Here is a 12,332-nt window from a genome sequence, read left to right on the forward strand (position 1 = left end):
TAAATATATTCTGAAAATCCAGAAATATGGTCTGTGCTAGAAGCTGTTTCAAGATAGTGATCCATAAAATGATTCCTCAGCAATGATGATTGCAGAAAGTGAAGCTAGAATGTGTTTTGTTTTTAAACAATACTCTAAGTAGTATATCATTTTCAAATAATGCTGTTTTCTCTGCTTAGTAATCTCAGATGAGCATTACAACCGCAGTGTCTTTGTGGAACTCTTCATAAAGAAATTTGTAGAAAAATGGCCCAGCCCTGGATAATTTTACCAAGTGAGTCAGCATAAAACAAATATTGATTTTTTAAAAAATCTCAGCTATTGAAAGTGCCACGTGTCTGGACGGCAAGGTTTTTAAAACCACCCCCCAGCAATTAAATATATGACTGTAAAATCAGTCATATGAAATGCGTTCCAACCAATTCAAACCCACACACCTCTTACAGCATCTCTTAGACAGAATGCTCAATGGGTGTGCCAGCATTTATTATTACAGCTCATTACAATGATCAGAAAAAGTTGTTTGGAATGAAACATGACTTGTTTCTCCAATCACAGGTTGAGGACCTCTCCATGTAAGGATAAAGACAGCTTTTCTATTTGAGGGACTTAAAATTTTCTAGTTCCGTGTTTCCCAAATTACAGGGTACATGCTGTAGAAAGTATGAAGGCACAGCTCGGGGAGGAAAGGGGTACACATACAGTAGCATTGCAAACTCTTCCCAGATACTCCCTTAACGTGGCAGGGGAGAGACTGGTTTTATTTTCCTGAAAGGGGGCTCAGATTTCAGAAGTTTGAGAAAGGCTGCTCTAATTTTTAATTTGCACATATCAGAGCCAAGTCTAATTTCTTGTCCTTGTAAATCAAAGATTTCTAAACCTTGGTGTCAATAACCATCAGGTACATGGCCTATTCTGACAGCAATGGCCAATGACAGCTGCAGGGAGCTTCAGGGTATGGGGCTCTCATCCTAAAGTGAGTGAAACTAGTGGGATGCTTGCTGGTTGTGCTTATGTGCTGTATGATCTGAAGTATAGGCTGCTTCATGCTGCCTGAGAGCTCTAATGGAGGCAGCTTGAATCTCATGAAAAAGTGAAAATTCTCCTCTCTGAGCCTCAAGCTGAATCAATGGAAACCTCCAGCCTCCATTTCCCTACAAGCCATACCTATATTCTGGATGTTACTTACAGCTCACTGACAGGATGGAACATCCCCATCTCCTCCCCCAGTGAGATGGCATAGAAGTCTGGGGCAGATGGGGGTGGGTAAGATAACAATACATGTTGAATCTTTGGGCTTTGCAGTCAAGGGAGGTGCAATCTAATGCTTTCACAGTGGGCTACATAAACTGGTCCTAATAAAGATATATTTCAGAACCTGCAAGCTTGATACACTAGCCAGTGTTAGGGATTAAATTTTCACAATCATTATAATAGAAAAACATTCTTTACTCTGCAAGTGTGTGTCTTTACAAATATATATTTATGTATTTAAGCCCATTTCAGGCCATAAAAACCCTAAAAACAACCAGTACCTTTTCAGCAAGAGAAACTGCAATCTAGAAATCTGAGGTGAAAGGCACCCAAATAAGGGCTATTTTGGTGCTTCTCTGAAGGCCTCTACTTAGCATTTGGAACTATCTTAAATCATGTCAGCCTTTCATTTGCAAGAACAGGCTCCATTCAGTCCGATCCTTACCACTCTGTATGAGGTAAACTGGAATCTCTTTTACATTGCTTATTGTCTTAGAAAGATGATATTGCATCTTGAAGACCAGCTTTTCCAAGAACCGTTGATGAAGAATGGGTTAAAAAATAAGATGCCACTTATGGACCCAATGTTTTTGTGCCATCGTCTCAAAAGAAAAGCAGTTGATACTAAAAAGCTATTCCAGATAAATACAAAATCAAGCACTAGAGCTGGTCTGAAAATTTCAGTTTCTAAATGGGAAAAGTCTCTGCAATGTTGTTTGCATAATTTCCCCCTTTTCCTACCAGCTCTAAAATAACCTTTAAAAAAACAACTCTGTGTCTGTTGTAACAGTGCAAAAGTCCGTCCAACTCTTGTGTTCAAGTTCACTATCACTAATATTTTAGAAAACCTGGTGGCAAATAAAACTGTCTCAATTTAACTTAGCAAAAGTGATATCTAGAAAATACTCAACATCAAGAGGTCTTACAAAAAAAGTCAGGCTACAAAAGCATTCTAAGGCACAGTGTTTTGGAAGAAGTGCTTTCTCCCGTTGGCGTTGCTTTATACACGTAGTGCGTGAGTAGGTCCAAGGGATGCATGGCGCTGGACGTATATGCACTGTCCCTTCCCAAGTAGCATATGGAATCCATGCCTGAAGCGTCAGACATAGGCTCCCAGAGCTGCATGGAATTCCGTTAGACATTGCACTAGCTGCTGGAATTTGGGTCTTTCCTCAGGATCTAGGGCCCAACAACAGGCCATCACAGCAAACCTGAAGACAAAAACAAAGGGGAGACATCAGAAGACGACAGCTAATCATGATACACACAAGTGTCAAGAACTTGAGTAAAGAGATCCAACCACAAGCAAAGTTTCTTTTTTCCCTTTGACCATCAATACTTTTTTTACCTTATGGCACTGTGCCAAATTGTTTTTTCAGAAGTAGCATATCTGGAGTGACCAGCAAAGGTACTACTACTGGAGGTGCTGATCTGGTTTGATAAGAGATAGACATGTCAAAGGCAGTCCAGTAGTAGTATTAGGATAATCTGATAGTGCAATTAAAATGCTTTAAAAACATTACTTAAAGAATTTCTGTAGGCGGGTACAGAGAAAGGGAATTTTGGGAAGATAGGCTGAGATCAGGAAGGTAGAGTGGAAGAAAAATACTGGTTCTCTTTACTTATTCCACTTGAAAAATGTCCGAGTGTGACCTTTAAAACAACAACAACAACAACGCATCATTTAAATGAACATTTAACATAACCTTGTCGGGATGACTGAATTGAGACTTCCTCTGTTCTCTGCTTGCTCTGAATTTAAAAAATGTTTCCTAAAAAGTGGAATAAAAACCACTCTTCCTCCCCTCTCGTAATAAGCCCACACTTACAGTTCATCAGGGCAGTTGATTGGCTGAGCTATTCTGTATCCATCCTTTAGATATGCAGCCATCTCAAAAGGGTCAATATCCACATATGGAGTCTGCCCCAAAGTCATCAGCTCCCACAGTGTTACTCCAAATGCCCACTAGGAAAAAAAAAAAAAAAAAAAAAGTGTTTTATACTGCAGCAAGTTAGCAGTCCAGTAGGGTGTGGGGCCTCTGTCAGCTTCAGTTCTCTCACAAAATTAGTCATGCACACTAAACAACTATTTAAACTTAATGTGTTCCTCATATTTTTGATAAGGAAGATATAAGAGCTTTATAAATGTGGCAACTCCTGTCCTTTCATGTTAAATGCAGTGCTGCTATAATTTTTCTCCCAAAATAGGAAAGTGACTTTTCTCATTTGCATCATTGAACATTTAAATGGGAATAACAACCTTAGAAACAAGAACTGGTTCTAACTTTCAACAGTAACAGATAGCTCTGACAGCACCAAGCTTTTAAACACACATAAAATCACAAAATGCATATAGGATAATAAAACGCTGCTTTTCTATAAAGTATTTGATCTGAAGATTTCACAACCCTTAAAAACACTAAGTTTAAGTAACAATGTACAGTACAGTTTACTTTGTAGAGAATGTAGCAAACAATTATATTTACACAGGACTTTAGATTTTCACAACACTGTGCAAACCAATCCCCACAACAGGTTTGGTGAGTTAGTTACTAACTTTATATTTTGCTCAGCAGACGTATCATAGGGCATGCCAGCCCTGAAGTGCCCCCTTCTGACCACACAGCACTGCAGGCACTTCCTGCCTCAATTTTCTCTAACCAGGTTGTCTCTCTCTCTTCTCAGGGGTTCACACACCTCAGCCTTCAGCATCTCAGGCTCATGGGGCTGTTTCACTGCCATGTAGACTTCCAGGCTCAGACTGGAGCCTGAGCTCTGGGATCCTCCCACCTCACAGGGTCCTAGTGCCCAGGGCTCCAGCCTTAGCCCGGAAGTCTAAACAGCAATGAAACAGTTCTGCAGCTTGAGCCCCTCAAGCCCAAAAAACTGTCCAGGGATGTAAACACAGGTTTTTAAAAAATACAAAAAGATTGATAGTCAATGGACTCTGGTGAGAGTTTTGAAATAAGCAGCAAACTAAAATTTAGGAAACTGGGTAAACAGATAATTCAAGTAAAACTACTTTATATAGTGACAACGTAGTTGTTTCTCATTTTATAACTATATTGTCTCATAAAATTCACAAAGAAGGAAAAAGGCCCCATGTATCCTGGAAAGAAAATAGTATAAAAACATGGCTCCCACTGAACTATTTTTTTTCAACACTTTGGCTGACTGCTGTGGATGGGAAAAAAAACCTTGTAGGAACCATTTAAAAAATCAGCTAAGCCATATGAAAGAAAAACAGCTAAAACGGGCTCAACATAATGTGTCTGAACCCTATTTAAAAACTGTTAAAAGCACGGATTCTTTTTTCTCAGTGCAGACAAAACCTAAATGTGTACAACTGATACCACTATGCATAATGTATTACATGCAATTGATACCTAACATTTGTTTTTGGAGGAGCAGACAGAAGGGTATAGATCTATAAAACAGCACTAAGGTAAACATTAAGAGGGAAGTTAGTTAGGGTGGATAGGCCTTTCTTTTCAGTTTCCGAAAATGATAAAGGAATTTTAATTCAGGCACATTACAGTATTCTAGTAGTTAGCTATAGCACACCTCTACCCCGATACAACTCTGTCCTCGGGAGCCAAAAAAAAATCTTACCGCGTTATAGGTGAAACCGCGTTATATCAAACTTGCTTTGATCCACCGGAGTGTGCAGCCCCCTCTCCCCCCCCCGGGAGCGCTGCTTTACCGCGTTATATCCGAATTCCTGTTATATCGGGGTAGAGGTGTTCTATCAATTTATTAACAACATGATCTACTATATGTTAAAATATAGCTGCATTTATTCTGTATAATGCAAAACATTTATGTATTGCAGGTTAAAGGGGCACATTTAAATCTGTAGGATCTCAGAGAGACCCTACTACATTCTGACCCCCTTGCTCTATTGACGGATTTTGTTGGACAGACTTCAGCCTAGAAGGCGCCGTTATAATTATTCTTCACACCCCCTGAGAATAAGCCTCTAATTCTGTCAATGCCAGGAAATTCATTAACTACCCTGTTATTTTTCAGCAGTGATAAAAAGGAGTGTTTGTAGACTGGGGAGTTCCAGGGAAGGGGCTCAACAGAAGAAGTGGAGCTGATAAGTACAATGTTCAAGTGGCTAGGGGTGAGTATAAACCATGCAGCTTCAATTTTATATATTAGAAATGATACACATCCATGACACAAAAGTGGCAAGACATGCACTATTTTATGTTCACCCTGGCTCATGGTATCTCCTAACCAAGAGCACTTCACTGGTCCAGGGTAAAATTTCAAGAGTGCTTAAGTGATTTAAGTGCCCAAGCCCAATTGTAAGTTTAGGACACAGATGCTAAAGTCACTTACACTTGAAAATTTTCCCTCTAGTCTGATCTTCACAGGACACGTTCACACCAGTGAAGGTTTAATATTGGAGATGAAATGAATACATTGTACTGATTCCACTGAATACAGCAAATCCGGCTAATGCAGGCTATTTCAGATAATAATCTACTCAATTTACAAAACAACAAGACTTTAGAAAAACAGGAAATACTTAGAACGTTTTACGCTAATATAGAAATAATCCTGAGGTAAAGCTGATCCTTTTCAAAGTCTTGATTACTAACATAGGAACTATGGCAATATGCAAGAGAATGGGAAACTTCAGTGGAATACGAGTTATGTGTACACATACCGTTAGAAAATTTGAGAAGACTTCTAAAACAGATGAGACATGAGGTTTCAAAAAAAATGCACAACACCTCACTGCATCAAAATTGTAAAGGTAACATCATTAAATGGAAATTACCCTATGTCAGGAAAACCAGATCACATGGCTGTGTCGTTTATCAATGGCTAGTGCTCAAACTACTGCACAATCTTAACCAAGGTTCTCCAGAGTCACTCTTACTATTGATTGTTGAAAACCGTTCTTTCCAATATCTACGGTTGTTGAAAGTCTTAATGAAGGAAAAGGTGTAAGGCATTTATCCTGCAAGCTGATCAGCACATGGCGACCACGGATATCAACAGGAGTGAATGGTACTTAGCATTACATAAGAGCTTCTTTTCACTTCTCAGAACAGGGCCTTCAATAAGAAACTCAGGGCAGACTGAAAAGAACAATCTGATCTCAAACTGGAAAGGAGAATTTTTTTAATGCATGGTATGATCTATATGTCAAGGATTTACAGACTGGACAGTTGTGTTGGGGGATAAGAGCAACAATTTCATAGCTTGCTCTATGTCAGGGGTAGGCAACCTATGGCACGTGTGCCAAAGGCGGCACTCGAGCTGATTTTCAGTGGCACTCACACTGACCAGGTCCTGGCCACCGGTCAGGGGCTCTGCATTTTAAATTTAATTTTAAATGAAGCTCCTTAAATATTTTAAAAACCTTATTTATTTTACATACAACAATTGTATAGTTATATATTATAGACTTCTAGAAAGAGACCGTCTAAAAAAATTAAAATGTATCACTGGCATGCGAAATCTTAAATCAGAGTGAATAAATGAAGACTCGGCACACCACTTCTGAAAGGTTGCCGACCCCTGCTCTATGTAATGAGTGTTTTGAAGATGCTTAGTGTAAAAAGAATTCTAATGTATTATACACTAAATGCCCTGTGCATTAAATTCACAAGTAATGTGTCTCAAGGAAGTGAGAATGCGAAATGTAAGGGCTTGTACAGTAGATAAATTCTGAAGCATTAAGACAAGCTGTATGACAAGCTGAAGGCCATCAGGGTAATTTGCTCAGGAAACCATTCTGGCATACTTTTCAGTACTGCTCCTGTGTGCTAAAATTATTCTGTTGTAGCTCAGTCACACACTTCCATTCTGAGAAGACAACCCAAGAAAAGCAGTGTCACAATTACCATTGGACACTACAATCAGGGTTGGAAGGGACAGTACATTTTGGATTCACAGAAAACATAGAATACATGAAAACGCCAGTTCTTGAAATCAGGTGAATTGTTTAGAAAGTTTCAGGATTTAATCAGCAAGTCCTCTGCTCATCTGTAGGTCTCTAGATAGAAGCCAGGCTATTAAAGGGTAGCAGTGACTAAATGTCAGTAACATTTCATAATTGTTTAGTGGTATATACAGAACGTGTTCCCTCCTCTACTTTAGGAGACAAGTGTCTGCGTCAACTACACTTGATACCCTTGCTGGCAATCTCAGAGGTGCCAAACCACAATGGGAAAGGAGTGAACAATCCTGTCGTTCAAGAGGTGATCCCTCTATGTTAGGGCTGGATACCATAGGCAAGGCAGTGCGTGGTGGAAGCAGGTACAGCTGCTGTTCTGGATATATATGTTATGTACAGAGGACTTCAGTCTTCAGCACTGTCAATTCAACTCCTTTTTTCATGAATAAATTGTGTGAAAAAGGTGTTTAAAAGAAACCCATATAACTATATACTGTTTTAGAAAATGTAAATATAAAACTTACCACATCACTAGCACTGGAAAATTCATTGTTAACCAAGCTTTCAAGAGCCATCCACCGCACTGGCCTGTTTTCATTATCTCCCAGACAATGATAGTCCATGGGGAATAGGTCTCGGGATAGCGCATTGTCTGTAATCTTGACCTGAAGTGCATCATCAATGCTGATTAAAAGACAATAAGAGCATTTAGTTATGCAACATATGAATTATTTACAGTTGCGTTACTGCATCTTTTAAAAATATTGTATATATAGGATTTCACAGATTAGCTTGATCATGTTACCAAGGTTTTAAAGCTTAACATTTTCCCAGATCATGACACTGATATGCTGCCATTACCACTAAGTACATATCAGTTAACTTCAGGATAAAGTGATTTCAAAATTATTTTTGGCTATGAAAAGATGAGCAATAGAAAGCCAGAAGTCTCAGACATAAAATAAAACCAAACTGTTTTAAAATGGGGAAATGTCCAGTTAAAATAGTCAACAACTTTCCCAATTCCCTTCTTGTTTCCTTGCAGACAGATTTTACAGGATAGTAATTTAGGATTTCTCATATCTGATGAAACAAAGGTTCCACCTAATGGGTATTCTGCCTCTGACAATTGTCTGTATCAGATGCTTCAGAAAAAGTGCAAGAAAGCCTGAAGCAGACAGTTATGGAAGAACCTACTTACAGCGGCAAAGTTTCTTCACTTGCAGGCTAATTTACACTCTTCAACGTGAGAATTCTGTATCTCTTCCAAACTTTTTAAAAATCCTCTAACTGTGGATATTCTGATAATCCACCTGTGTGTCTAATCCTTTTGCAAATCCTGCTAAACTAGACATCTTGTGGAAATGAGAGCCACAAACTAACTATGCTTTGTTTAAATTTCCTTTTATCAATTTTGAATTTGCTTTTCAATTTAATTGAATATCCTCTTGTTTTTATGAGGAAGGGTAAGTAAAAATTCTTGATTTATCTTCTCTACACCATTTATTACTGAGCATACCTCTGTCACACAGCCTCTTATTCAACTCTGCTCTAACATAAGCAGTCCCAATCTTTTCAATATCTCTTCATATGGGAGATATTCAGTGCCTTTAATATCATGTCACATGCCTCTGAACTCCATCTATTTCTGTTTTATCCTTTTTGAGATATAGTGACCAAAATTGAACACGGCGACCTAAATTTTCAGAAGTGACTTGATTTTTGGCACCTCAATTCAAAGAACAAAAAACTAAACTTCACACAGGTTGGAAACCTACTCTAAGAGAAAATTCAGGAATTAAATCCACTTTAGAACAGAACACTAACTATGGAGTTGCAAACAGGTGACTTCATAATGCTTTGTTTTAGAATTCTATTTTTAAATTCTTGTGTCAACCAATTATCCTGGTAATTAAGTGAGGCACTACAAGGATCACCTTTTATGCCTATCTAAAGATATTGCAACATTTGCTACCCTCCAATATAATAGTTTATATCAAGGTCAAGATAGTACATATTTGTTAACATTTGAGCCACTTCATTCTAAAGTTACTTCAGCTCCTCCTCTTTTGACATCTCACACTTATAGTACCTGAGGAGACTCCTACTCTTTTCAATATCCGCTGGTAGAGATCAATACAAAGAAATCATGTCTTTTCTCTACAGTGTTATTTATCTTCCTTAATGACTTGCTTTACTTTCATAAGAACATAAGAATGGCCATACTAGGTCAGACCAATGGTCCCCAAAGCCCAGTATCCTCTCTTCTGACAGCAGATGGTGCCAGATGCTTCAAAGAGAATGAACAGAACAAAGAACTTTATCAAGTGATCCACCCCAACATCCAGTCCAAGCTTCTAGCAGTCAGTTATTTAGGGACACCTAGGGCATGGGGTTGCATCCCTGACTATCTTGGCTAATAGCCATTGATGAACTTATCCTCCATGAATTTAACATTCTTTTTTGAACTCCGTTATACTTTTGGCCTTCACAACATCTCCTGACAACAAGTTTCACACGGTCACTGCATGGTGTGTGAAGAAGTACTTCCTTATGTTTGTTTTAAACCTGCTGCCTATTAATTTCATTGGGTGACCCCTGGTTCTTGTGTTATGTGAAGAGGTAAACAGCACTTCTCTATTCACTTTCTCCACACCATTCATGATTTTATAGACCTCTAACATATCTTCCCTTAGTTGTCTCTTTTCCAAAATGAACAATCTCTCTTTTTAATCTCTCCTCACACGGCCGGCTCTAGGCTTTTTGCCGCCCCAAGCAAAAACTTTGCCGCCCCAAGCTCAGGTGGGGCTGGGGCTCGCAGGCGGCGCTGGAAGCAGAGGGAGTGATGTCACCTTCTCCCAGCACCTGCAGGGGGCTTTACCCCCTCCCCTGCCCGGCCGCGCAGAGAAGCCCCGATATAAGGGGTGGCACAAGGCAGCACAGCAGCCAGTGCGCAGATGAGGCGGCGCAACTCCGGGGGAGAGATAACTCAGTGGTTTGAGCATTGGCCTGCTAAACCCAGGGTTGTGAGTTCAATTCTTGAGGGGGCAATTTGGGGATTTAGTTGGGGATTGGTCCTGCTTTGAGCAGGGGGTGGACTAGATGACCTCCTGAGGTCCCTTCCAACCCTGATATTCTAGGATTCTCCCCGGCAGGACTTGCCCTCTCCTCCCCAGGTAGCGGCTGGGCCCTGGCAACCCAGCATCCCGGGGCTGCGGCTTCCCCTTCCCGCTGCGGCTGGGGGCATGGTGCTCTCGCCCCATCTAAGTGGCGCAGCTCCAAGAGCGCAACTGCCCCGAAAAAAAAGGACGGCCAGAATGCTGCCCCGGAAATGTGCTGCCCCAAGCACGTGCTTGCTTTGCTGGTGCCTAGAGCTGGTCCCGTCTCCTCATATTGAAACTGTTCCGTACCCCTATTAATTTTGGTTGACCGTCCCTGTATTTTTTCTAGTGTTAATAGATCTTTCTGGTAGTCCAGTGTTATTCTTTCAATTTTTTTCAAGGCTTAAACATCTTGAATCTGGAAAAATACTGTGTAATAGTGACCACAGGGTACCATCTTCTCCAACTTTTACTCATAAGGCTCTTGAGATTTCTGCAGATAGATTTCAAACATTTCAAGTCTGGATATGTTTGTATAGCTTGTGGATAGAGTATCAAAAATGTGAACCACAAAGCATTAGTTTCATAATCACTTTCACACACGTCTTGGATTCTTGGCATGGTGCTTAGTTATTACTGACATCTTTTTACCAAAGTGATATAATTTCATAATCCACACCTATACTAGCTCTGCATCTAAAGCTACTTATTTACAGAAACTGGAATTTCAATGAACACTGAGGAATGACTGCTTTATCAGGAATTTTTGAAGTGGCTCTCTGTGGACCATGTATCGCCATAAAGAAAGCTGGAGTCAGTGCAAACACCATACAGTTAAGGCTAAAGCATTAGGTTTTGTGGACAGTGAGGGGTGAAGCTGTCAGTTATGGATGGACAAAAGTTGCCTCACTTATTAAACTGCCTTTGTAGCAATCCTCCAAGAGTTACAACTGCTGTGGGGGGGGGTTAACTGTTCTTTTCTATGCCTTCAAATACTTATTTAAATTTAATAATCTGGGTTTCTAATCAAGGGGAAATCAGAACAGACTTTTTGGGGAACGTAAAGGGGAGCAGGGCAGGCTGTGACTTTTTTTATTTTACATTTTGAGGGCTCTCCCCACAAGGCAACTGTTGCGAGACCGGTTCTTCTCTGCCTTTAAATGAAAGGTAACATTTCAATTAATCATTTGGCTATTTTAAGAAGTCTACCAGGGACAAACAAACCATTCTGATATTCCTGATGTGCCAGAGAAAAGCTTCTCATACACTAAGGGTACATCTACACTACCTGCTGGATCGGCGGGTAGTGATCGATCCCCAATCGCTCTGCCGTCGACTCATGTACTCCACTGCGGCGAGAGGCGGAAGCGGAGTCGACGGGGGAGCGACGGCAGTCAACCCCGCACCGTGAGGACGCGAGGTAAGTCGACCTAAGATACGTCGACTTCAGCTACGCTATTCTCGTAGCTGACGTTGCATATCTTAGGTCAATCTCTCCCCCGCCAGTGTAGATTAGGCCTCAATCTAAACAGTGTACTAGATCTCACCAAGTCCTTTTAAACTTGAAGTGTAAGAAACATTTTGAGACATGATCAGGCAAAAAAACCAAAACATTAGGAGTTTTCAAAACACAATTAAAAATTATTTTTTTTGCATCCTATCTCAAAAACAGTTCATCTGATTCACTTCATATCTGGACACAGACCACACGTGCAGCATTTGAAACATCTGAGGATATGGTTTGAGGTGGAAAAAATCAGATTTATAATGGAAAGCACATCTCAGCCATAACCATAGACAGGGTACAATCTGGCTCCATAATAGTCCTTTAAGACACTGTACTTACACACAGTTTCTAGCAGCCAGGTCTTTGTGAATGACCTCCCTTCTTGCTAAATAACTCATTCCACAGGCAATCTGAATAGCCATATGAACAAGATCCTGCTGGGAAATTGCCTGCAACAGCACAGAAAAATTATTAACATCACAAAATCCTACAAATAGAGAGTTGAGTGTCTGCCATGTTGAGTATTTTTTCTCAATTTTAATATTCCTTCGTT

General features: G+C 40.1%; 1 protein-coding gene across 5 annotated transcripts in view; it reads right to left on the reverse strand.

Annotated features, from left to right (window-relative positions):
* Positions 1 to 412: 412 nt before the first annotated feature.
* Positions 413 to 12,332, reverse strand: part of RYK (receptor like tyrosine kinase) — a 104,680-nt gene continuing 92,760 nt past the window's right edge. For all 5 annotated transcript variants that reach the window (XM_034780762.1, XM_034780759.1, XM_034780757.1 and 2 more), the window contains 4 exons: positions 12,119 to 12,228; positions 7,696 to 7,855; positions 3,084 to 3,220; positions 413 to 2,465 (listed from right to left, as the gene is read on the reverse strand). In XM_034780762.1, coding sequence (XP_034636653.1) covers positions 2,354 to 2,465; positions 3,084 to 3,220; positions 7,696 to 7,855; positions 12,119 to 12,228 — 519 coding nt within the window. In that variant the 3' untranslated portion in view covers positions 413 to 2,353. The remainder of the gene's footprint in view (positions 2,466 to 3,083; positions 3,221 to 7,695; positions 7,856 to 12,118; positions 12,229 to 12,332) is intronic.

This window comes from Trachemys scripta, chromosome 9 (assembly GCF_013100865.1).
Source record: "Trachemys scripta elegans isolate TJP31775 chromosome 9, CAS_Tse_1.0, whole genome shotgun sequence".
Taxonomy (NCBI): domain Eukaryota; kingdom Metazoa; phylum Chordata; order Testudines; family Emydidae; genus Trachemys; species Trachemys scripta.